Below are 27,424 nucleotides of genomic sequence, written 5' to 3' on the forward strand. Positions count from 1 at the left end.
TTCGCATCTGATCGCTGTTTCGAAAAAGGGTTTTTCGAAAGTGAAACCACACTCTAGACGAGGTTCTTTAAAAAAAACTCTCATTTTTCGAAAGAACCCGTACTCCTGAAAAAATGAGTCTAGATTGCGGTTTCACTTTTGAAAAACCCTTTTTCGAAACAGCAATCGAATGCAAGTATACAAGTGAAGCGCGGGATATTTAAATCCATGCTTCATTTGCACTTTCGATCAGGCTCATTTACATTCCTCTTTTGATAGAGGAATGTAGTCTAGACGAACCCATAATGTGCAAAGTAAATGATTTTCTACAATCTACTATATATTTTGGTGAGTTTATCTGTATGTCTGTTTGTCCCCCCAGCTGGGAGACATGCATCCCTCTCCCAGCTGTGCCTGCAGCAGCTGAAGTAGTCATGGACAGGCGCTTCTCACCTTGTCCCAAGCTGCTGTGGCAGGAAAATGGGATGTGCCTGAATGGGATTGCTTCTCAGAAAACCCATACAGAAGAGACAGAATCACAAAGCAGGTGAAAAGGGCTGGCTAGGGTCTCCCTCCTCCCTACGTTCACTGTCCAGGACTGCCCTAGCCCTGAGTCTCCCAATCTCAAGTGCCCTGTAAGGAGGCTGTCATGAATGGGAGCTGCAAAGGGGAGCCTAACTTGCCTGGAGAGTGAGGAAAGGGTTAAGCTAACCGTAAGCTATTCTGCACCTGAGGGAGAGGGCTGGGCATTGAGCCAATGAAATGCAGCTTAAGAATTTCAAACTGGGGGAAGCGGTCTCCTTTGCATGTGTGTGAGAGAAAAATCTTCTCCAGACACAGAGGGAAGAAATGAACTCCCCCCAAAAAGATCCCCTGGATTCCTCAGAATGCGTGAGTAGGAAAACGTTTAGGTAATCCATCAGGTTTATTGTTTTTCTTGTTTGGGGTTTGGAAATTGTGCGTGAGCTAGTTAACTGTCATCTGTTTTTCTCTCTTGGAATCAAGAATTAATCCCAGGGAGAATCCCTGAATTTTGTTTCAATACATGACTTTTTAACATCGTTCACTATGCTTGCAACAATAGTCTTGTTTTAATAATAAAAGTGTTTTCTTTTTTTTTGTTTTGTCAACCAGTATTGCTTGATCTTGTGTGTCCTTAAACTTAAGTACCTGACTGCAGACATGTTACTGGAGAGAGGGCACAGGTTCATTGGTCTCTGTGACAGAGTGCTTGTTTGTTTTTCCAACTCCTTAATGAAAGGAGGTTGGGGAGTTTTGCCCTCAGGGAAGAGATTCCAAGTGATTTCTTCCTGGAAAAAGATTTGGACACTTGGTGGAAGCAATACTGAATGGATTTCAGGGGAAACTGAAATCAACAAAACTTATTTTTTGTCTCTAGGAATTGCAGACACACAAGATGTGACAGTGTTTTTCTTTTTCTAGCTGGCACCCATTACCTACACTCGGAATGCCAGGTTGGAGAATTCAGCTGTGACAGAGGCAAGATGGATGAATCCCTCTTCCCTATCCTCCTGCCCCGATTCGTACAGGAACATCACTGGTTGTTCCCCTTCGTCAAGGAGTGAGGGGAAAGTGTAGTTTGCTGTAGGGATGTTAGATAGTGTGTAATGCAATACTTGTGTAACCGCATGAAATGTTAGTGGTTACACAACTATTCGATAGTCCTTCCGTATCAGAGGCAACAGTATGAGGTCACAGGCAGGAACTGGTCTGCAATGGGAGCCAGTTTAAAAACTGGCTTCCCACAAAGATTGGCTCCTGCCTACCGCCCCTCACTGCTGCCTCTGATGAGGCAGCAGCATGGGGTGGCAGCAGCCCCAGTCTGCAGGGGGTCTGAGCTCCAGAGCAGCCTCTGTCTGTGGGGAGCTCAGACACTCCACGGACAGAGTTGCTGTTGCGGAGCAGCCTCTGTCCATGGGAAACCTGGGCCACATGAGGGGACGGGGGGGAAGGCGGCACCGAGGAGCTGATGCTGGGGGAACCGGCTTTTAAGCTGGCTCCTCCCAGCACTGTCACCTGCCTGCCCCCACCTCTGTAGGAGGCAGCAAGGGGGTGGGGCAGGTAGGTCCACAGAGCTGGCATGTGTGGGGAGACTGCTTGAAAGCCGGTTCCCCGTGTGTATCAGCTCCTACCTGCCTCTCTCACCCTTCGCGCTGCTACCTCTCTATCAGAGGCAGTGGCACGGAGGTGGAAGAGGGCAGGTAGATCCAGTGCTTGGGCACCAGCTCCCATTCTCACCCCCCCATTGACTGATACAGAGACAGCAAGAGGGGTGGAGTACGTGTAGTTGACAAGATTAACTGATAAAGCCCATGCTCATCGGTTAATCGTGTAGTCGTCTACATGTTGACATCTGTAGTTTTCTGCATTCCTTACTCTGGCTAGAGAGCACAGGGGGAAAACAAACGTAGAATTGCCCCAGCGGGGGTACATGCATCCCTCCCCCATGGAGAGGCAATGATTTAAATGAAGCATGTATATTTTCATTTTATTTTCCAAAAAAGAAAAATTAATTCAGTTAAGGACCTGAACAATGCTGGGTAAATCTTCTAATAATAATATAAACGATTAGTTCTGGCTTGTTCCTCTATTGTATAGCTCTACAAACACTATCGACCCATTCTACCACAGCACCACACCACAGGTATGCAAAAATCTGATGTTAGGTTTGTAATTTGAAATGAAGGGAAAACAATTTCTATAGTCATAACTAACACTGGATATTTCTCATAGCGAATTAATACGCAAATCATGGGATTGTCAGGACCAATCATGTGTGCAGCCTTTTATTGGAAAAAATGTCATGGCACAAATTATTTCAATTACTACTACATTTTCAATTTAAAAAGTATTAAATTGCTGTAATTAATTGTTTAAAAGCATTTAATTACAGCAAAAGTGGACATAGTTTCCTTAAAAAAAATTGGCCAAAATATTTGTTTAGTTACTGAAAAAATACTGGGCCATATTCTGTTTTCAGTTACACAGCATAATTTGTGAATAATTTCTTCGATGCCAATTAGCATCTGTGCAACTGGGAATAGAATTTGGATTGTTATCCCTTACCTTGCTTTTAAATGTAAATGTTACCTTTCTAATCAGATGGTTTTCTGTATCAGCTACATAAATAATGTTATTCTTTATAGCCACTCCTTGCGGTGAATTGAATGCTGCTTCTGAAAAACTTCCATCCTTTCTCCCACTGTTTGGTCCTAAACACATACAAACCAAATGAGTAAGATTTCACACCAGAAAAAAAGAAAACAGTAAAGAATCACATGTACAATTATTTTACAGATTTAAACATTTTCCAGAAGGTGCTTTTGCAGCTCAACACACAGTTCAGTTTTTTTTAGATCTCTTCTGTATAGTTTCATTTTAGAATCATTTTGCTGTGCAACAGCAATGACACAGTTTGATATGCTGCTTTATTCTTTTTCCTCAAATTCTAAGCATACATGGGTTCTCCACTCAAGCAATAATCACAATATCTTTTATTGGAATTCCAAATCTCTTCTCTTCTCTTGTACTCAGAAGACAGTTTCAGAAAAGTCATCCCTCAGGATTTTAGTCCTGGTTACATCAAACTAAAGCAAACTAGCTACAAATTAGTTCTTTACTTTTATTTTCTTCACTCATTTAGTGTTCTTGAGAAGATGAAAATCGAACTAAACAGTTTTTGATCTATTTGTTAGCAACAAAGAGGTATGGCACTGTATATAAAGGGTAGCATGCTTAGCCTTCTAGACAGCATGATAAGCACAGGGAAGAGCATCATGATCTACATAGAGAACGGCAAACTTAAGTATCGTATGTTACAATGAAAGACAAAGTACATTGTAATATGAATTTATTGCAGCTGTCATGGTAAGACATTTCTACGTACAATGTAATAATAGTGCATCACGATTTATGATGCAAATTCAGTTATTTTAACCTCACTGGATACCAACACTTATTACTGAATTATAATCTTTACTTTATTGTTTTCTGCCCACACCTCTTTTACTGAGTCACTAAAATACATTTTTTATTAACTTCTACCTATAAATTGTAAGGTGACAGTTTTGGGTTTACAGACAGCAAAGATGAGGATTTCACAATGTAAAAATTAACTTGTTTTGCAGACTCAAGCTCAAAAAGTACTTGTATGCAAGACCTTCAGGGAACTGCACAGGATGACAGGAAGTGGTCTTATTGATTAAATAGATAGTATTCTTCTCTTTGATTCACTATTCAATGGATAATCCAACATCATATTAAGGAATACCTTGCTGTTGGAGATGCCATCTTACAGATCAAAAACATTCTTACAATTGATCATATGAATTCACCTAGCAGCTTTCACAACAGCAGAGGTATTGATGTTGGTGTCTTGGTCAGATTTTTTAACTTGGATAATTATGCTCTGCCTTCTTAATCTACTTTCAGTCATGTAAGGGTCTTGTTTTTAAAACTTTAGTATTACTGGCATTGTTTAATAGCTTCAACATCCTACCATGAAATAGGTGTTATTCAATGGCACATTAATTGAAAAAATCCATATAAGACCAAAGTCCTCTGATGTCAACAGAAACTTTTAATTGATGTTAATGGTTTTGCATCAGATCCATAGCAAAATCTGTCAACAGTAGTTGTCAGTAGGATTGCTTATAGCTGGGCTGCTATAAGCATGGCTCTGTTAGGCTGTGAGGGAGCCAGTATCAGCTCAGCTGGGCTGGGAAGGGGTTGGGAATTGGCATGGGGAGGTGGCAGAAGGAGGCCTGAAATGACCTCCCTGGATTCAGAAAAATCCCTCAACTGTGACCAGTCAGGTCCTGAGAGAGCCAGACCAGGGAGGACCAACCTGTAATGAATAATCAGTTTCACAACTGTTTGTAGACAATTTCTAGTCGTTTAGGTTCCTGTGCAACAGCACAAGGCTGCAATGAATTTGTTGCAGACACTACATAAGAATGTTAAAGAGCAATGCTCCTAGGGAATCCCTACTTAGCAGGTGGGCCAACGATTCCGTTAAAAAGAAATGTATCATCAGCATATTAAGTGGGCTGAGAGAGGTGTTAGTATCTCACCTCTTTTCCCTGGCATACCCACTCCCTTTCTGTGGATTCCATCTTTTTGGCATCCAGGAAGGAGTGACACATTAACTGCTATCTGGAGGTTCAGCACCATGTACACAAAGTGATCTATAACTAGTAACTGTCTGTGCAGATTCAATACTCTATCTGTATTGAATATTGACATTAATATAAAAAAGTCAAAGTTACTCTAACAATTAGAATCATGAAGTATGTTAAACAAGTATATTCAAACAGTCTGATACAGATTTGTTCTAAAAGTTATTTTATTACTCAAAAACTATTTGACAAAGAGTTGCAAGAAAAGTGCTTAAATCAAATATTGAAAAATCTGCAATTAATTCCAAATGTTTACAATATGCTGAGCACTGAACACAAAGAATGCACAGATTTCTCTGAAGACACAAATATGACCCTAAGAAACTTACGTAACTATTACCTCCAATGGTGTGTAGAATATGCCCATTTTTCCTGACAACCAAAATCCTGTGATGTCCAGTATCAGCAATCACGAGCCTATCCCCTGAATTGTCTACAGTCACTTTGCCAGGAAACAGCAAGGCAGAAGAAGGCAGAGAGTCTCTGTACAACTTTGTTCCAATTTTGTTATCTGTGATTTGTCCTTTCTCTTTGTAGAACTTTAGCGCAACAGAAGTAAATAAAAATAATTTATCTTTGTGCCCCTCTCCAACAAGAGAAAACAGCATATTTCCACGAGGCCCAAGAATGACCAGAGTTGGCCAACAAGACACATCTAGTTCATGCCAAAGCGTTGCATCAGCATCATTTACCACAGGGTGGGTAATGTTATATCGAAGAACAGCACTTTTAATGTTACTAAGAACCTTTTCATTTGGGAACTTCGCTGAATGGACACCAACAATCAGAAGGCCATCTGAAAGCAAAAAAACCCAAACATAGTATTTATAACAAAACATGCTTGCATCCAAATAAGTCTGAATAAGAAATTAAATAACAAGTACAGTCCTACCTTACAAAAATGCAGTAATGGAAAACTACATTCTAAAATTGTTAATCAAACTTACCACAGAAATCTGGAACTAATAAACAATTCTTTCAAAGTTACCAAAAACATAGTACAAAATGTATGTACTATTGAGATACTAGGGATGTAAGCGACTAGTCAACTATCCAATAAGTATATGCTTATTGGATAGTCATCTAGTTGCTCGACTAGTCACTCCCCCCCTCCGTTACTGCCTCTATCAGAAAGAGGCAGCAAGGGGATGGAGGGGAAGCAGGAGCCAGTGCTGGGGGGAGCCAGCTTAAAAGGGGGGGGGGAGAAGCACAGGGGTGCAGTGGGGAACTGGCGATGCTTCCGCTTTTGAAATGTAGCAAAAGCGGGGCTCTTGCTATGTTTCAAAGCCGGATATGCCCTTATCAACTAATCAAATAGTCAAAGAAAATTCCACAGACTAATCAATTAGTTGATTCATCTAAATTTAGCATCCCTATGACATACTACAATAGTCCATGTTTTTAATGTTTGTTGAAACATATGAGTTTAAGAAATAGGGAGGATTAATACATAGTCATAGAAATCAGCTAAACACCCAAACTGCCTCCGATTTTTCCATAAGAAAAAGATAACAGTCTTGATACCCTAAGAGAAAAGGTTCTATAGTTATTTTTATAATTCAGCTATTGTACACCAGCAGCCACTCTAATACCTCCGTAAATAAGATGGAAACAATCAGTCACCTCTCTCAAGTTTGACTACTTTTTCTATGCTTTCATAAAATTCAAAAGCAAGTTTTTCATTTCTAGTTAATTTTCTTTTTGTGACAAAGGCCAAGTTTACTTAGTTCTATTATACTTGGCACTTAAAGAAGATGTTCCCCTCCTGTCAGAAAGAAAGAAAAAGAACCTTAACTTTTTAGTAATCTTCCAAGGAACAAAGAAACTTTTAATTTACCATATTTTGTCAAGGAACTGTTACAGAAAGATCAATATTAGTGTCAAAGGTTCAGTTTATGTCCTTATTATGTACCATTTCTGAATACCTTTAAATTGCAGGACACAACTATATATACAGGCAGTCCCCGAGTTACGTGGATCCGACTTATGTCGGATCCACAGTTACGAACGGGGCTTTTCTCGCCCTGGAAGACTGGAGCGGCGGGATGCCCAGATGCGCTGCAGTCCCGCCGCCCCCGTCCTCCGGGGTGAGAAAAGCTGCTCCACGTCTCCCTAGTCTGCTGGGGGGGGGGAACCCCCCCCCCAGCAGACCAGGGAGATGCGGAGCAAAGCCGCGGAGCACGCCTGCAGCGGGACAGCCCGGGCGCGCCTGGGCTGTCCCGCTGCGGGCGTGCTCCAAGGCTTTGCTTCCCATCTCCCTGCAGACCAGGGAGACGCATAGCAAAGCCGCGGAGCAGGCCCGCAGCGGGACAGCCCAGGCGCACCTGGCCTGTCCCATTGCGGGCATGCTCCAAGGCTTTGCTCCCCATCTCCCTGCAGACCAGAGAGACGCAGAGCAAAGCCGCGGAGCATGCCCGCAGCGGGCGTGCTCCGCGGCTTTGCTCCCCGTCTCCCTGGTCAGCAGCCCAGGGAGATGGAGCAAAGCCATGGAGGACGCGGGCGGTCCTGCCACCCGCGTCTCCCTGGTCTGCTGGGGGAGGGGGTGCAGCTAGTGCCCCCCTCCCCCTCCCAGCAGACCAGGCTTTTCTTGCCTACGCCTGGGGTAGAGCAGCTGGGGCGTTGCCGGGTTGGTCCCGCAGCGCCGCTCCTTGGCGCTACTGTACCAACTTGGCAGCACCCCAGCTGCTCTGCCCCAGGCGTCCTGATTCAGCCGCTGCTGAAACTGACCAGGGGCTGACTACAGGAAGCCCGAGGCAGAGTTGCTCTGCCCTGGGCTTCCTGGAATCAGCTGCTGATTAGTTTCAGCAGCAGCTGACTTGGGGACGCCTGGGTTTCTTAAGTTGAATCCGTATGTAAGTCAGAACTGGCGTCCAGATTCAGCCGCTGTTGAAACTGATCAGTTTCAGCAGCGGCTGACGCCAGTTCCGACTTACATACAGATTCAACTTAAGAACAAACCTACAGTCCCTATCTTGTACGTATTCCGGGGACTGCCTGCATTATATAAACCACACGCACTGCCCCATGCTGTTTGTAGTTAGAACAGAAATGAAAGCAAGCACAGCACTCTGGTCATCTGAAGAAGCAGGCTGTGCCCACAAAAGCTCATGATACCATCTACATGTTTTATTAGTCTATAAAGTGCTACCAGACAATTTGTTGTTGTTTTACAGCACTATTTGTAATCCTGAAAGTATAGGAGGGTGGTATATCTAATTCAAGATTTTATATTGTGTTTTGATGAGATTATGTTATGTTAAAGGAATTTAACTGTGTATGTGACAATGATATTTCCTAACCCTTCTTAGTAAAGTTCTACAGTGCTATAAGTCATAACTATATGTTTATGTTCTACATAAATAATTTATGAACTCTGTTCTTCCTAAGCTTACAGATCTGAATGGAACTGATAAGATTGTATGAGCCACAATCCCAGACTACTTTCTGGAATCTGTCCCTTTCCCAGATTACACTGCTCACAGCTATGATCCCGCCTCACATTCCTTTTCTTGAATGGAGTGAAAATACATTAACTAGGCAATTGTACAAAGTTACTACAGGCAGTCCCCGGGTTACGTACAAGATAGGGACTATAGGTTTGTTCTTAAGTTGAATTTTTATGTAAGTTGGAACTGGCTCCAGATTCAGTCGCTGCTGCTGAAACTGACCAGGGGCGGACTACAGGAAGCTGGAGGCAGAATTGCTCTGCCCCCAGCTTCCTGGAATCAGCCACTGATCAGTTTCAACAGTGGCTGAATCTCGAGCCTGGGACAGAACAGATGGGCTGCCAGGTAGGTCCCTGCAGGGTCCACAACAAAAGGGTCTACCCCAGGGTCCACAACAAAAGCCTGGTCTGCTGGGGGGGGGGGGGGCACTAGCTGCGCCCCCCCCCCCAGCAGACCAGGGACACGGGGAGTAAAGCGGCAGCGGCAGCGGGGTTCCCTCGCCTCTGAAGCTTTGCTCTGGCAAAGCCTCAGAGGCACGGGACCCCCGCTGCCGCTGCGGCTTTGCTCCCGGTGTCCCTGGTCTGCTGGAGACGGTCCCCAGCAGACCAGGGACACCCGGAGCAAAGCCGGGGAGGCGGAGGGGTCCCGCGCCTCCCCGGCTTTGCCACAGCAAAGCCTCAGAGGCGCGGGACCCCTCCGCCTCCCCGGCTTTGCTCCAGGTGTCCCTGGTCTGCTGGAGATGGTCCCCAGCAGACCAGAGGCACCCAGAGCAGCTTTTCTCTCCCCGGAGGTCGAGGTGGTGGGACCGCTGCGCTCTGGGCGGTCCCGCTGCCTGTGAGCTCCGGGGCGAGAAAGCCCCGTTCGTAAGTGCGGATCCGACATAAGTCAGATCTGCGTAACTCGCGGACTGCCTGTACTAGATAAGTCAGAATTTTTAATACAATGGAAAACCTTAGCAAAGTATTATATAGCCAGTATTTCTCCAAGATCACTCATGCTTCTGGATAGTATAAGTGTCCTGCAACTGCAAACAACACCTGGACTCTCTCAACCTCAGTATCCAAATATAGTAGACAAAATAATGCAGCTACACCTTACAAGCAACATTTCTCCAGGAAACACTTTCCCTGCTGTGAACTGTCCTCTCAAAAACCAGCAACACAGTCACCACATGGGAGCAACATTTGTCACATTGTGACATCACATTCAGGGTATGGAATCGGGGGGGAATGAGGGCACTGCTCCCCCAACTGCATCTTTCCACTCCTCTCCCGACTCTGGCCCCTCAGGACAACTCCAGGGCACACAACACTGTCTACTTGCCTTGCCTGAAAGAGCCTGCATGGAGAACATGTGTGGGGGAGTATGGGGAGAGGAATTTTTTGGGAAGGGGACAGTTTGGTCTGGGAGAGCAGCAGAGGAACATCTGGAAGGTTTCCTCTTCTCTTCCTCAGCATCAGGCTTGAAGACGGCAGTGATGCGTGTGTGCGCATGATGCTATTTTGTACAGGGGAGTATTTGGACCCCCTGGCCTCCCTGCTATGCACTGAGCTGTCCTCTCCATTTTGGTTGCCAGTGGAGGAGTGTAGGTGTGTTGTTTTGCAGTGGAGGGTTGGGAAACACCCTGCCCTGGAGCACTGAACTATTTCTGTTGTCTGTTCTAGGAGACACCCTTCGCTCAAATGTGGGCTGCACATAGTACCCTCCAGCTCTCGCCCAAGTACAGCACGAAGTGTCAGATGCAAAATAATTTACCATTTTTTATATTATTTTCTTCATTAAGGGCGTATCTAGACTACCCTAGGCTTTTGAAAAAAAGATATGCAACATATCTTCGTTTGAGCTCACTTTCAAAAGCGGCACTTTTGAAAATGAAAGTAATTAAGATGCAGTTTTGTCAGCGAACCCTCCCATTTGTCGACAAGCTGTGCAAACCTCATTTTTAAAAGAAAAGCGGCTAGTCAACAAACGGGAGGGTTCGTTGACAAAACCACATCTTAATTACTTTCGCTTTTGAAAGAGAGCTCGAAAGAAGATATGCAAATTCCCGCGGAATTTGTATATCCTCTTTAGCGTAGTCTAGATATGCCCCAATGTTAACTTTTCTTTTTACCCTGCATACAGAAAAAGTTTATGACAGTAGAGATTCTAAGCACATCACCACTTCCAGTTTGTACAACTCCTTTAGGAGACAGTAGAACTCTGGAAATTGAGTGTCTCTCTGCAGTCTTCAGGCTCTCATTATCCATACTCTCATCCAATATAAATAGGAGCAAGGAGAGGGGGAAAAGTGGCAAATGACGTTCTTTCAAGAGCAGAGCTACCAACTTCAATTATGAAGCAGCTTTCTCCTCAGTGGGGAATATTTTTTGAAGTACATGTTTCTGGGTGGGAGCAGACCCTTCACATGTGCCACTATACTGAAGTCTGCTGCCCAACAGACTCTTATGCTAGCTCTTGCTTGAACTTACATATTAAAAATAACAGTGTAGATGTCATGAGGGGCAGTGACTTGGGCTAGTTTCCTGAGTCCAACCCACCCAACTGCCAGGGGTTAAGACAGGGGTGGTTAGTCTAAGCTACTATCCTGCCACAGCATCCACAATGTTATTTTTAGTGTGCTAGCTAGTGCAGAGCTAGCATGTGTCTGTCCTCCTAAGTTGGGAGATGCACTTCCAGCTGCAGTGTTGACATACACCCATGGGAAGACCCAGTGGATGAGTGCTTAACTGCCTGGATATGATTTCAGAATCAGAGCCCTACTCCTCCTATTTGCCATTGCAGGATAGTTGCCTTCAACAGAAGATGAAGGGATCACTTGTTAAGTGCCCTGTTCTGTTCATTGCCTCTGAAACATCTGGCATTAGACACTGTCAGAAGACAAGTTTGATCCAAATGGGCTTTCAATATGTTTTTAGCACTCTGTCCAGTCTTATTTTTAATGTCTCATATAATATTTTTCCCACACTACTCATTGGACACTATTCTACAGAACAACAAATCTTACCATTAGGAGTGTTTTTCTGCATAGTTTTCCTTTTTGTGATTTCAATTACTCCACTATATACCCTTTGTGCCACATTAAACATTTCAAATATTTATAGATAACTGGGTCTGAACAATTCTTCCAGCCCATTTTAATGTAGTGTAATGCCTAGAAAATCTTTACAATTAGCCTGCATATTATTTCTATTCGTATTTCATTTACAGTATGAAACAAATACAAAAACAGGAAAACGATACAGATAAACTAGGCAATAAATCAAAGTACTGCTCTTCACAGTCAAAGTAATTTCTTCAAAGTTGAGCTCTTGTATAACTGTCAATCTTTTTTTAAAAACAATGTTTGGATAATCACAATTTTATATAATAATTTTAAGATGTTTACGGAACACCTATGGAAAACCATGAAGCAAATGAGACTTTCAGTTAATATCTCAAAGCTGAATTTCTGCATATAGCAATGTAGGTCCATGGCACTGAAATAAGTATGACAAGGAAAAAAAAAACAAGCTTAGTTTCCTTGTGAAAAATATAAGAACATAAGAACGACCATACCAGACCAAAGGTCCATTTAGCCCAGTATCCTGTCTGCCAACAATGGCCAATACTACATGCCCCAGAGGGAGGGGACACAACAAGTAATCCTTACATGATCCCTACCCTGTCACCAATTTCCAGACAAACAGAGGCTAGGGTCACATTCCTACCCATCCTGACTAATAGCCATTGATAGACATAACCTTCATGAATCTATCTAGCTCTTTTTTTAACCCTGTTAAAGTCCTGCCCTTCACCACATCCTCTGGCAAGAACTTCCAGAGGTTGACTGTGCGCAGAGTGAAGAAAAACTTCCTTTTGTTTGTTTTAAACCTGCTGCCTATTAATTTCATTTGGTGACCCCTAGTTCTTATATTGTGGGAATAAGTAAATAACTTTTCCTTATTCACTTTTTCCACACAAGTCATGATTTTATAGACCTCTATCATATCCCCCCTTAGTGCCCTCTTTTCCAATCTGAAAAGTCCAAGTCTTTTTAATCTCTCCTCACAAAGGACCTGTTCCAAATCCCTAATCATTTTTGTTGCCCTTCTCTGACCCTTTTCTAATACCAGTATATTTTGTTGAGATGAGGCGACCACATCTGTACACAGTATTCAAGATGTGGGTGTACCATGGTTTTATATAGAGTTTTATATAGAGGAAATAAGATATTTTCCGTCTTACTCTCTATCCCTTTTTTAATGATTCTTAAGATTCTATTTGCTTTTTGACTGCTGCTGAACACTGAATGGATGTTTTCAGAGAACTATCCACAATGACTCCAAGATCTCTCTTGAGCAGTTGTAGCTAAATTAGTCCCCATCATATCATATATATAGTAGCCCAATGTCTGAGACTCTGTAATGCTGAAACGCTGGCTGTTCCCTCTGGGCGGCACTGTTGCCTCCCGCCGTGGCACTCGGCTGACTTCTGCGTTGCTCAGCCTGGCCGTCGCGCGGGAGCAAGCAGCGCAAGCAGCCACTTGCTCCCGCCCGGCTGAGCGGCGCAGAAGTCAGCCGAGTGCCACGGCGGGAGGCAACAGTGCCGCCCAGAGGAAACAGCCAGGGGGCGGGGCCTGGACGAGCGTACGTCTCTGACATCAGGAAAGGGTGCCAGATTCAGAAGGAGGAAAGTGGAGCAGACACAGAAGACATGGAGGAGATAGAGAGGAGAACGGAGGAGACGGAGGACAGCAAGACAGAGAGTAAGAGAGACACAGCAGGAGGAGGAGAAGAGAAACACAGAGTGAGAGGCAGGAGGGGGAGAAGAATAAGGAAGACAGAGAGAGAGGCAGGAGGCAGACAAGAGCTGAGAGAGAGAGAGAGGGCGAGGCAGTAGGAGGAGAAGAGAGAGAGAGAGAGAGGCCGTTTGCGGCGCTTGCTCCCACATGACAGCCCGGCTGAGCGACACAGAAGTCAGCCAAACACCACAGCAGGAGGTGAAGGGGGGCGTGGTGGTGACGTACACACCCGGGGACAGGGCCTGGACGAGCATGCATTCCCGACGGAGACAGAGGAGAGCGGACAGTGAGAGGCAGGAGGGGGTGAAGAGAAAGAGAGAGACCAAAAGAGAGGCAGAAGGCAGAGGAGAGCTGGGGGGGGGGGGGGGGCGGGGGGCAGCAGGAGGAGGAGAAAGAGAGATAGAGCAAGAGACCAGAGGCTCAGGAGAGAAGACCGACGTGGAGAGAGACCCGAAAATCCTGTTTTATGACGGGTTAATTGGCTAGTTGTATGTATAGTTGGGATTATTTTTTCCAATGTGCATTACTTTACATTTATCAACATTAAATTTTATTTGCCATTTTGTTGCCCAATCAACTTAGTTTGGTGTGATCTTTTTGAAGCTCTTCACAGTCTACTTTGGTCTGAACTATCTTGAGCAGTACAGTATCATCTGCAAATTTTGCCACCTTTCTCTAGATCATTTATAAATAAATTGAATAGGATTGGTCCCAGGATAGACGCATGGGAGACCCTTCCAGTTACCTCTGAATTTCTGTATATAGCAGTGTAGGTCCAAGACACTGAAATAAGTATGCCGGGGTGGGGGGGGGGGAGGAAGAAGCTTAGTTTCCTTGTGAAAAAACAAGCTTAGTTTATACTTCATAACGACAGATTAAAAATAATCAATCGTTACGCGTCACAGCCATCTTTTAGCACCTCATATGGAAAAGCTCAGATGAATGTTTCCTTTCCCTTGTTATATACTGTTGACAGAATATCATCATAAATTAAACAGTAAATCTACAACATGCCTTGTTTTAATCTGAACCCCAAAACCAAGATTTTTTAAAAACAGTGGCAACCACTGGATGTCAATTTGATTTCTGGAATATGTCAGAGCCCTCATGTTGTAGAATAAAAGAGCTTTAATTGTTTTGTAATTTAGAGAGTGGTTAAAAATTATTTTAGGCAATAAATTCTCATACATCTTCTAATGCTGAAGAAACCCTTACTGATAGCCCAGTTCCTCCTCCTTTGCCCACTCCTCCCTGAGGCCCGGGCCAGGGAGGGGGAAAGGGGAAATGAGGGTGAGGGCAGACACTTACATCCTCTATTCTCCAAAGACCAGTCAGGGCAACCTTCCTCCCAGGCATTCACATCCCCTCCCCCAGAAACCAACTACAAGGCCCCCCCAGCGATGTAAAGTCCAGTTTAATTGGTCAACCAAATAAACATATTATTTAACCGGTTAACAGATTAAAGGGGAGGTGAGTGCGGGGGGGGGGGGCACGGACGACTCCAGCCCAGCTACAGGAGATCCCCTGCCAACCATTGGGCTGGGAGCTACTCCAGCCTCACACTGTTTAACCCATTCACATCCCTAGGCCCCACCAGCACAGACACTCACAAACCTCCTGTCCACAGAATGCAGCTACAGCCTCCACCCTCCCTCCCTGCAATCCCCACACACTCATCAACTACACCCCCAGAGACCAGGTGCAGGCCCCCCTGGCCCAGACACCCATCCGCTATGGCCCATAGCCCAGCTGCAGGCTCCTTCTCCCAGACATTCACAGACTCTACTTTCCTAAGCCCCAGGGATCCAGAAGGAGAAATAGCCTGATGCTGGGTCCTGGGCTTGCTTGGAGTTTCCTGCATACTGCCACTTCCCTCGAGAGTATGCTGAGAACTGCAACTGCTGGGAACCCTCCTGTTCTCACCCCCTCTATCCAGTCTTGTCTTCTATTTATGAACTGAGTTCTGCTTGGTCCCTAGTGGCAGCTAACATGGACATTTCTACTGTCCATTTCTGTGAGGAAAATAGGAAATTCTACCTGCATAACATTAATTTCTGCAAAATTCTGAATTGTCCATGATGCAGGATTCTCCAGAAGCCCCCGTTTTCTCCCCAGCATTCCAAATATTGGAAATGATTATTAATATACATCCAGATCACTCAATTTACTAATTCAAGATTTAAAGGACCAATTAAAAAAATTCCTAACTGTCAGGGTGGTCAAATATTGGAATAAATTGCCAAGGGAGGTGGTGGAATCTCCCTCTCTGGAGATATTTAAGAACAGGTTAGATAGACATCTGTCAGGGATGGTGTAGACGGAGCTTGATCCTGCCTTGAGGGCGGGGGGCTGGACTCGATGACCTCTCGAGGTCCCTTCCAGTCCTATTATTCTATGATTCTATGAATTTAGGAGGCAAAGCATTAAAGCTGTGCCGTGGTGCTCCACTCTTTGCATAACATATATTTTGTATTGTCTGTATTGTACCTTTAGAATAGGGGTGGGAAATTATTTTTGATGGGGCAGCCACTCCAAAAATCTGGTAAGTGGTCAAGGTTCTCATCTTCCATGATATTAATGGAGGAGCTGTAGAGTCTGGGATGGAAGTTGGGTGCAGAAAGGAGCTTGGGGTAAAGGACTGGGGTGCAAGAGGTAGTGTGGGGTCTGGGAAGGCATTTGGATGAAGGAGAGGATTCTGACCTGGAGGAGGGATCCAGGAGGGAGTGCAAGGTCTGGGAGGGGATTGTGACCTGGAGCAGGAGTTCAAGAGGGGGTGCAGGGATTTGTGTTGTGATCAGGAGTAGGAGATTAGGGTTCAATGTCTGGGAGGGGGTTGTGACCTGGAGGAGGGGTATGAGTGACAGTGCAGAGTCTTGGAATGGGTATAGGTACATATTGGGTTATGTGGGGTAGGAGTACAGCAGGAGGTGGAGGGAGGGTCAGAGTGTTGTGGGGACAGGAGGGGCTGGAATGCCAGAGGCAGGCTCTGGCCAGGAGGTGCTTACCTGGGCAGCTCTCAGCCAGCAGCCCAGGAGGTTTCTCAGACAGGTTCCTTGCCTTCTATGCCCCCTTAAGCCACTCAGAGCACCCATCTACAAGGGCCATGTGCTGCTCTGAAAGCTGTGAGCCTGTGGGCAGAGAGGAAGGGTATTTCACATGCTATCTGTCCTGGAAACAGGCAGCTCCCATTGGCCGATTTCCAGCCAATGGTTGCTGCGAGATTGTGCTAGAGGAGGGGGCAGCACAGGAAGCCTCTCCCCGTCTTTCCCCCGGACTCATAGCGCCCACAGAACATCATGGCCCATACAGTCGGCTGCTCTGAGCGCTGTAAAGGGGCAGGGCAGGCGGGGAGCCTGGCTGTGGCTCCCACTGGGCTGTGGGCTGGATCCAGCATCTTGGCGTGCCAGATGCAGGCCGCAGGCCATATTTTGCCCACCCCTGCTTTAGAATATAAAATCTTTGAAGTGTGATTCTGTTAACTATTGAGCGTATCCCACCCACGCTATACCCATAGTGTCGCATATGATTATGGTGCCATATGAATAATGAAGAATATAACTGCTCTCTCTTTGGCTGTATTATGCAATATAAAAGGTACCCGCTTTCCGTCTTGCTATAAAAAAGTGACACAGCATACAGAAATAGAAAACCATATTGTGTCTCCCATTCAAGGAAAAGTAATTTTAGGTTACAATTCATTTTTTACTGTTACTGTTCACTGGATTGTCTCTGTAAAGATGGCTGCCAAGTTAAAGTTATGATTTTTGCTATACAATTGCTATTTTCATATAAATTTTAAAGTATATAATTTGTGGCAAGAAAGTTAGTGTTTTCAATTGTTTTTAATCTGCATTAGATTAAATATATCCTACAATTTGTGAGCCCAGAGGACATTTAGGGTTTCTTTTTTTTCAAAAAAGCAAACAATCTAAATTGTGCAAACTACTGTATCGACTGATGAACATGTTGCCATTTTAACATACCCCAGATTAAAACCTGGGTTTCAAGGATTATTCAAGAGCACAAATTTGGGCCTCTGCCAAACGGTTTCTGAATATTAAAAAAGTATTTCCTCTTATAGAAATTCAACAGGCAATTTTTGGTCTACTGATAACATGAACTGAATATGCCCTGGGGCTTAAAATAACATACTGAATGCCACTTTGAAAACAGAAATAGTGCTGCTAGAGATACAGGCAAGACTATTTCAGGTAAAGATCAGGGTGGCATATAGTTCATCAAAAGTGAGCTTTATTTTGAGACAAACCTATTGAAGATCCAGATAATTAAAATGTGTGTATGTGCATATAGCTAGGTTTGATGTTTCTGATCATCTTAAAACAACACCTTCTTATGATCAGGCATCTCATGTCACAGCAGCATATTGCTGAAGTTCCATCAATCTAATCTCATAGGCTGCGTCTATGCTGGCATGATTTTCCGCAAATGCTTTAAACGGAAAAGTTTTTCCATTAAAAGCATTTGCGGAAAAGAGCGCCTAGATTGGCATGGATGCTTCTTCGCAAAAGCACTTTTTGAGGAAAAGCATCCGTGCCAAGCTAGATGCGGTTTTGCGCAAGAAAGCCCCGATCACCATTTTTGCCATCGGGCCTTTTTTGCGCAAAACAGTCCTCCCCTGTCTACACTGGCCCTGCGCAAGAGGGCTTATCCCTTAGTGGGAGCACCATAGTATTTGCGCAAGAACACTGACAATATTACATTAGATCGACAGTGTTCTTGAGCAAATTCAAGTGGCCAGTGTAGACAGCTAGCAAGTTTTTCCGCCAAGGTGGCTGCTTTTGTGGAAAAACTTGCCAGTCTGGATGTAGCCATGTTATTTGTTGTATGTCAGCAGAGTACTTGCACAATGTGATCATAAAACAAATGTTAGTACTTTCTGACATTCTATGAAGTTAATGTATAGTATAATAAATAAGAAAAAGATACTCCCATGCATGTTTTATATAGTCTTTAATTCATGCTTCCACTATGCAATAAAATAGAAGGGGAAAGGCATCATGCCTTCAAATATCTAAATCATACATTAAGTCACAGAAACATCAAGTGTACACTCATAGGCCGTGTCCAGACTCAGGGGTTTTTTCGGGAAAAGTAGCCTTTTCCCGAAAAAACTTCCCCTGCGTCCAGACTCAAGCCGCGTTCTTTCCAAATTATTTCGAAAGAACGCGGCTTTTCTTTCGATGGCGGTAAACCTCAATTTACGAGGAAGAACGCCTTCTTTCGAAAGTTCGTCTTTCGAAAGAAGGCGTTCTTCAATGTAAAGAGGCCGTCTTCGAAAGAGAGCATCCAGACTCGCTGGGTGCTCTCTTTCGAAAAAGCGGATTTCTCTTTCGAAAGATCCGCCTGCAGTCTAGACGCGATCTTTTGAAAGAGGCTCTTTCGAAAGATGCTTTCGAAAGAGCCTCTTTCGAAAGAAGCCTGCAGTCTAGACATAGCCACACAGAACAAGGAATGGGACATAAGTAAATTGAACTCCTGTTTCTTTTCACTCTTCACACCAACCTGCAGAAGATCTACTAATCTCACTGTTCTTATGGTCATTTTCCCATTCCTTTCCTGGAAAAAGCTCTGTTTCCCTAATATTCCCAGTAATCATCACTGCTTCCCCTTCACATACCAAGCTTCTTCCTATCTGCCCTATCTCCTGCAAACCTTTTCAGCAGGGAGACTTTTAGACATTAAGCTATCTTCTTCCTGGGAGCTGCCTCCCCATTGCTGATTTTTGGCACAAGCACTAGTGCAACACTAGCCTAGAGCAGCAAGAAAAAGGGTAAAGCATTCCGGAAAAATCAGAATTGGAGGGGTATAGCAGGAGACAAGTCTGGCACTCCCTAAAGGCTGGTGGCATAGGCACTGACTTCATGGGTAGCCTGGGACTAGCACACACACAGGGGCTGTGTCTACACTGCACCCCTTTTCCGGAAAAGGGATGCAGATTAGACACTTTGGAATAGGCAAATCCGCGGGGGATTTAAACATCCCCCGCGGCATTTGCATTAACATGGCTGCCGCTTTTTTCCGGCTTGGGGATAAGCCGGAGAAAAGCGCCAGTCTAGACGTGATTCTCCGGAAAATAAACCATAGGAATAAGAGATCCTCTGGAAAAGGGTTTATTTTCCGGAGAATCACGTCTAGACTGGCGCTTTTCTCTGGCTTATCCCCACGCCGGAAAAAAGCAGCAGCCATGTTAATGCAAATGCCGCGGGGGATATTTAAATCCCCCGCGGATTTGCCTATTCCAAAGTGTCTAATCTGCATCCCTTTTCCGGAAAAGGGGTGCAGTGTAGACACAGCCGGGGGAAAAATGGTACATGCTGAAAATCTATTAGTAGTCCCTCCACTCAATGTCTCCTCCTCCACTAGCACCTCCCACCTGCCATCAGTCCCCAATCAGTGGCCCTAAGTAGGGATGTAAAATTCCATTTAATTGGTTAGCCAATTAAACTCCAGCCCCCACCAGTTAACAATTAACCAGCTAACTGATTAACCTTTCCCATCCCTAGCCTTAAGTTTCCTGTAAGCTGTGCAGGGCAGTGTGGAAGAGACAGGAGCAGATCTTGAATATAGTAGAAATGATGGATGCTTGGCGTCACAAGAATGAATCATATTTAGAACCATTTAGTGGCCATTCAGGCAGGGGCCCGCTGCCTCCCTCCCCAAGCATGGAGGATGGAGGAGGGCGAAAGGCGCCTCCTTCTCCGCCTCATCCTGCCGTGCCTCAGCCACCATGACTGCCAGGACTGAGATGCTGTGAACAGCCAGCTTGAGCTCTGGCAGCCTCTGTGGCCTGGCAGCCAGTGAATCGGGGAACGGCAGCAGTTGGGAACCGCTGGTCTACACTACGGAGATCGATACTGCTGTAGTCAATCTCCAAGGTTCTAATTAGCAGGTCTAGTGAAGACCTGCTAATTCGAACTGAGAGGGTGCCCCTGTCAGCACTGGTAGCCCTGCTCCTCACAAGAAGTAAGGAAAGTCAATGGGGGCATGTGCTCCCATCAACTTTCCACTGTGTGGACAGTGCCTAAACCTGATTTAAGATACTTTGACTCCAGCTACGTAATTAATGTAGCTGGAGTCACGCATCTTAAGTCAACTTTCCCCTTTAGACCAGGCCTTATAGAAAAGCTTGTATGTTTTAGGCATGTGAAAAGAAGAGAGGAAGAATATAGGCAATGGTGTTCAACATAGGAGTGGAGGGAAACAAAAAAGTTGGAAGACACAAAGCTAGAGGGATGGATTTTATTCAAAACTATTTGATTAGCTGCAGAGTTTCGAAGGAACTGCCTCAAGATTGAGTTCCACTGTATTGCAGTCTAAGAGCCAAAGACGTATGTAGATAGAAATAAAGTTAGAAGTAGTAAAAGAAAAGATATACTATTCACTGAAATACCAGTGCTATCTTACACTGCACTTTTCACATAAGCCTTTCCTGCAACTCTGGAACAGCCCATTTCCCATGTGTCAATTACTTCCGCTGTACCACCTAGAATTTGCTTGTCTCAAATTGCTGTTATAGTATTTCCTCACTGGCAACTTCTCCATTTCTTTTATCTCAACCATTGTACCAAATATTGTATTTCCCTGAAATAAGCTATAAACTCTTCAGGGCAGGGAACTTTCTTTGTAAGTCTTCTTTAAGGTGTTGTGTGTGTTTATTACAGTATATCAATAACAATACTTTGTGAAAAACTAGCTATGTTTTATTACTTTAACTGAAGTGAAAAATGCAATAAGTTAAATATCAAGAAGATAATTAATAAGAGAGCCCCATGGGAGGTCAAACAAATATTAAACATGGTAAATTATGATAGGCCATAACAAAGAGTTGAAGACCAAAGTTAGTTTCAATCCCTCTCATCTCATCAGAAAAAAATATCTTTTCCAATATGCTATAAAGTGTCCATCACTGATTAGTAGCATTTAGGATCCTACTAAGAATGCAATTCTCCTCTTCTGACTCATCCTGATGTCAGGAGATCAGAATTCTTCATAAAGATGGATGGCAATTATTACTTAAGAAGCTCAAAACTGTATCTCTTTCACCAACAGAAGTGAGTCTAATTAAAGATATTACCTGTCTACCTAGTCAGAAAGGCAGGCAGATTTAATCTGCAACCAGAATTTAAAGAGGAGCTGAAATGCATTACTGGAGCAAAGAGAAGTAAGAGTGAAGTGAGGAGGTCCTGCAGGAAAAAACCTATGAACAGCCAAACTTTGGGGAAAACTTTAGATCAGCTTTTTATTTTGTTGTTATTGCAGTTATTAATAAAACAAAACCCCAAGAAAATTGTAAGTTTACATACATCAGGTGTGTGTACTCTGATCACAGCTGGTACAGAACCTCGCCTACTTAAAATCTGGTTTTTTTTAAACCTTTCAAGGCCTGAAAGCAAATTCAGTGGCTCATATAGGTCTAGAAATTCAGGGTCCGTTCTTGCACCCTTACTCACACTGAGTAGCACCTTATTCTGCAAACAGTCCTATTCATGAGAGTCGCAGACTTGGACTTTAAAGTACTAATACTGCTTTTCTAAATACACAGATGTAACAACTACCAAATCTAACCTCTATTAGAAGTGTTGTGGGAGTACATACAGTCCTCCTGTTTTGAGGCAAACATAGATTAAAAGGTACTTTTAGACACCACTGAAGGCTTGCCAAATGTTTTGTAACCAGAAACAAAATGACTCAGCTACTCCATTTGTGATATTGCCAAGAAATTCTATTCTAAGCATACTAAATCACTGATACCTTTATCAGAGTACTTGTGCTCTAACACATGGAGATCAGGCAGCAGGTGTATGCAGTTGATGCAGCAGTAAGTGAAGAAATCCAAAACCACCACTTTTCCACAAAGGTCTTTGTACAGAGAAATGGGGCCTTCGGTGTTCAGCCACTCTAGATCTGGAATTTGGAAAACAGTGGTATTTCATTAATTAAGAAATGAAAGAACAAATTCACAACTAATTCAAATAATCGTGTTCAAGATTCTTGGTACACTTCTCTAAAATGTTGAACATAGTTTGCATACACATTTTCAATAATAAAAGAAAGACTATTCCAACAGTAAGTGACTTGCTCAAGGGCAGATGGGAAGTCAATAAAATAGCCAGGAACAGAATTCCTCGCTCACATTCATATGCTTTAAACCAGCGTTTCCCAAAGTGTGGTTCACGACCCAATACCGGTCTTCAGAAAAATTTGCGTTCATGATTCTTGGGAGAGAGCCCTCCGCTCGCGGTGTCTCTGTCGGGCACGCTTCCGGGTGGTGGGGCTAGATCCGGCGGGCGCTAGGAACCAGGGAGGAGGCCGGGCACACTGACGCAGAAAGGGAGCCAGCGCCGGCCGATAAAGCGGCTGGGATTGGGGACGGGGTGTGTGTGTGTGGCCGCTCTGATGCTATCTCCAGGGACCACGGAGGTAGTGCAGGCTTCCTGTGGGGTCAGAGGGCAGTTCTGCAGCTGTGCGCCAGGTCCCAGAAGTGCGCAGGCTGCTCTCTCCCCTGCCTCAATAGCTGGCGCGGTACCTAAAATGCTGGTCCATTGAGCGCTGCGGAGGGGGTGGGGATTTGGGATCCGGCTGCTCGGGTGGCATGTGCTGACATGGGAAGCGGAGGAACAAGGCGTGTGCTGCCCGAGCGGTTGGGGCTGGCGCGGTCCGGGACTCCCTTTCCCCCTGTGCAGGAAGGCATCAGGCATGCGATGGACCAGTGTTTCAGGTACCTCACCTATTTGGAGTACAGGGGAGCAGCCTGCGCACTTACTGGGCCTTGGCATGCAGCTGCAGGATCCCCAGGTATGGGTCCCTGTCCCCTCCCCTCCACCCAGATCCCCACAAGTACTCTACCCCAGCATCCACCAGCACCCTGTCCTCTGCCCCAGCACCCACAAGCACCCTGCCCCAGAACCCTGTCCCAGCACCCACAAGCACAGTTGGGGCCACATTAGTGAGGTTTGAAGGGTATGGAGGTGTTGTGTTTTTGTATCTCACTTGTGTGGCCCCGACTGAATTTTCTGTGGGCCAGTGGCCCCAACTCAAAACAGGTTACCCACCCTTCTCATAAATAAAGACGATGCTGAAATCTTTTGTGTTTGACAATATTTTATTTAAAAATGAAGCCTGGCCAACAAGCCCCCCATGGGGCCAAGTTGTCATCTGGCCACAGCATCATAACACTCCTGTATTCCCCGTCCCGACTCCAAATCTGAGCCTATCATACACTAGAACCCCCTGTCCTAAGCTTCTCATCTCCAAACTCTTGCAACCCCACATCCTCAATCTTCTGCCACAACACTCTTGCACCATTCACACACTGCAAATCTGTGATCTGAGCCCATCATACTCCCAACCTCTCTGCTCTGAGCCCCTCACACCCGCAACCCAAACTCCTGCACCTTCACATCCACAAGCCTGTGGCTTGCTCAGCACCCCAACCCTCCATCTGAGCCCAGCACTCCCCAGCCTAGAGCCCCCTCCCCGAGCCAGCATCCCCTTCTTCACATCCTCCTGCATCCAAATTCCCTCCCAGAGCTTGCACTTCTCACTCTTTCCTACACTTAAATCCCTCATTTACACCCCAGAGCCCACACCTCCTGTCTCAACCCAGTTTATATGCGTTTATATTTTTGGGCCGCAAAAAAAGGCACTGAAAAAAAAAAGGATTCCAACTATATAAAGTTTGGGAAACCCTGGGCCCGACAGCCTAGCCAGCTTTCTATCCATCTTACAGTCCATTTATCCAATCCATACTTTCTTAACTTGCTCGCAAGAATACTGTGGGAGACAGTATCAAAAGCTTTGCTAAAGTTGGCACTGGGGGCTTTGGAAACAATTTATTTGCATATTCATCATTTGCTTAATGAATATGAAAATAAATGTTACCCGTCCTCCAAAAGCTTGTGAATGGGTTTACTGGTCCCCAGTATCAAAAAGATTGGGAACCACTGCTTTAAACTGTAAAAAACACTTTTAAAAATACTAACGCTAAATATATGGGTGGGATTTTCAAATAAGCTTAAGTGATTTAGGAGAATAAATTCTATTATATTTTTGAATGAGACTTGTGTTCCTAAGCCACTTAACCATTTCTGAAAATTCCATTTTATGACTGTATCAACCAACTAGACTAGTGGTCCCCAACACGGTGCCTGTGGGTGCCATGGCACCCGCCAGGGCATTTATGTACACCCGCCTAGTGACCCGGGCCAGCCTGAGCCATTCTTGCGCCCTGAGTGTGGCCCCTGCCCTGGGCGTGCAGTGCATGAACAGCCCTGCCCCGGGTGCCTGGCAGCCCCAAAAGGTTGGGGACCACTGGACTAGACTCTCACCAGCCCATAGACCCTAGAACTATCCTCTATTGAAGTCAATAGCTGTGTCTTTTACTTCACTTGGGGTATGGCTCCATTATGGGAGGAATGAATGCTGCAGAGATCGATCCACCAAGGGTTGATTTAGCGGTTCTGGTGACCCATTAAATCGAGCACCAATCACTTTCCCATCGAATCTGGTACTCCACCAAAATAAGATGAGTAAAGAAAGTTGATAAGAGAGTTTCTTTTATCAACTCAGTGAGGTGGACCTTAGATACATATGTATACAGTAGTGCTGGTAATTAATGGCATTTATTCCCGTATGATGATAATACTCCATTAACACAACCAGACCATGAATATTTTTTTTAAAAAGATTGATACTTTATAGTATTTCTCCCTCTCTCACTAGGGGGCAAGTATCTTTTACAAAATGGATAAAATATGTAGGAAATATAAAACATTGACTAATTTATTTGTGCTGCTTTTCAGATCCTGACTAAGCCATGAGGGAGCAAGATTTACCTATGGGTGACTAGCTCAAGGTGAGCTTGCACATAAGTGACAGAGCTGAGACTGAAATCCAAGAAACCTAAATCTAGGTAATAGCTCATATGGCTTTAGTCACAAATCAAATGTACTCCCATGACGGATGATTTCATTTTAACCTATCTAATACTGCTTTTGAATGTGATAATTTAGGCCTCAATCCTGCAAGCTACTCTATAAGAGTGAATCCTTATAATCCCAGCAAGTTCCAGGGTCAGTGTGACTCTGTAGGTAAACTCTCTCGCAGTATTTAAGCTTGTATCATAAAGGGCAGCATGGAAAAAGGTATCATGGCATACCGGTGAGAAACTGACTCTTCAGCATGTGAGGTTGCTATCTCTGACTAGGGATGTGGATTCTTAATAGGTGATGTTTACCAGTTCTGGTTAACAGGTGAGGGCTGGAGCACCTCTGCCTGCCGCGGTGGAGCCCACTGCATGCAGGGGACACTCCAACCTGTGTGGAGCAGCCTCTATCCACAGCGGGGGGGGGGGGGGGGGGGCGGGGAGGATGACCCCTCCAGCCTGGCTGCAGGCTGTCCTGCCCATCTCTCCTTTAATCAGTTAAACATTACATTTAACCAGTTAATCAATTAAATGGAATTTTACATCCCTCTCTCTGATTTTAGTATGTGGGGGTGTAAACAACATAATAAAGATCAGAGAAGACAAGTAGGGAGAGGAAGATTTGTCAGCGGTCTTCACACTGAGAAAAAGAACTTGATACAATGTAATAGAGCAGTGGCTCCCAAACTTTTCGGCATCACGTCCCCTTTTTGATTTTTGAGAAACCCTCAACCCCCCCCCCCCCCAAAATAGCAGCAAAACTTGTTGAGAAAAAAAAAAGGATGACTGGGAATGAAAAACAAAAATAGCAGCAAAACTTGGGGGGGGGGGGTGAGGGGGAATTGATGGGCCTCGCGCCCCTGCGCCTCCCCCCTGGAATTTCTTCATACTCCCCAGTTTGGGAACCCATGAAATAGAGGAAGTTCAGGAAGGATTCAATGTGGTGGTCACAGTGATTACCAAGGACAAAGTGTGAGAGTCAGTTATTCTGAATAACCAGATAGGTCTTTTATTAAATAATGAAACTGCTAATAAACTTCTTTACTCTTATTTTCTTTTAAAGAAGCTAAAGAAAGTTTCCAGTCTAAGATCTGTGAAAGGCTGAGGATCATCTGTCAAACTCTCTCAACATGTTCAACTGGAGGAAAAATGTGGAAACTTGGGGGCAGAGAGGGAGAATCCCTCAAATTGGAACTTAAATTATACAGGATAAAATTCTCCTCTCAAAGCTGAAAAAAAGATGGCTTGTCATTTGCTCTCCCTACATGGGAGCTCCCATTGACCATAGTACTATCTTAAACATCTGCCACGGAGACCAAAGTAAAGATTTTTGTTTTAGTTTAGTATTAGATGGATAGGCACGTAGGGGTTTTCATTCAAATATTGAAAACAGAACATCAGGGCACGAATGGAATATCATCCTTCAGGGTTTGGGAAAAATCCTGAAGCCATACTTAAATCTATTTTAGAGTATTTGTGTGCAAGAGAACAAGCCTGGAAGTCCGTATAATGCTAAATACCTGTGGTGAAGTTATTTCCCTGTTATATAATTAGTACATTCTAGCTTTGCATACGAGGAGCAATAGCATTTTTCAATTGCTTAGGAGCCCAAATACTCATAGTGTAGACATGCAGAATAAATAAGAAGCTGATTCACACTACTGAGAAAGTGCTGGGAGAGCGGGGGAGAAGTAAGGATAGTGTGTGAACCAGCCAACTCATGGTGCTCCAAAAGTGCTGGTGGGGAGGGAGAGAAGTAGGTATGTGTGGGGCTCTAGTGCTTCAGTGTCTGAGAGGTGTGGGGAAAGAGGGGGTGCATCGGCCACAGGTTGCCCATCACTGGGGTAGGTCCATTAATGGTATCAGGCAAGATGGCTAAGCCTCTGACTGCCAGATGCTGGGACTGAATGGCAGGGTATAGATCACTTGATAATTCTCCTGTTGTCCTCCTGAAGCATCTGGCATTGACCACTGTCAGAAGATAGGATACTGGGATAGAGGGACCATTGGTCTGACTCAGTAATGCCATTCTTATGGTTTTTTAACAACAACAAAAATCAAAGACACTCCAACA

At 44.6% G+C, this 27,424-nt stretch overlaps 1 protein-coding gene and 1 long non-coding RNA gene across 3 annotated transcripts in view; one reads left to right on the forward strand and one right to left on the reverse strand.

The window, feature by feature from the left end:
* Positions 1-27,424, reverse strand: part of NHLRC2 (NHL repeat containing 2) — a 58,068-nt gene that overhangs the window by 26,643 nt on the left and 4,001 nt on the right. The window contains exons 2-4 of the mRNA XM_006134970.4: positions 22,179-22,331; positions 5,518-5,973; positions 3,091-3,212 (exon numbers count right to left, since the gene is read on the reverse strand). Of these exons, the coding sequence (XP_006135032.2) occupies positions 3,091-3,212; positions 5,518-5,973; positions 22,179-22,331 (731 nt within the window). The remainder of the gene's footprint in view (positions 1-3,090; positions 3,213-5,517; positions 5,974-22,178; positions 22,332-27,424) is intronic.
* Positions 769-26,551, forward strand: LOC142830455 (uncharacterized). Of its 2 annotated transcripts, none has more exons than XR_012905713.1 (3): positions 769-890; positions 25,229-25,281; positions 26,414-26,551. It is a non-coding gene; the product is annotated as an uncharacterized LOC142830455 (long non-coding RNA). The 2 variants fall into 2 exon arrangements; XR_012905712.1 differs by having other exon boundaries at positions 770-870.

The sequence above is a fragment of the Pelodiscus sinensis genome, chromosome 8 (assembly GCF_049634645.1).
Source record: "Pelodiscus sinensis isolate JC-2024 chromosome 8, ASM4963464v1, whole genome shotgun sequence".
Lineage (NCBI taxonomy): Eukaryota > Metazoa > Chordata > Testudines > Trionychidae > Pelodiscus > Pelodiscus sinensis.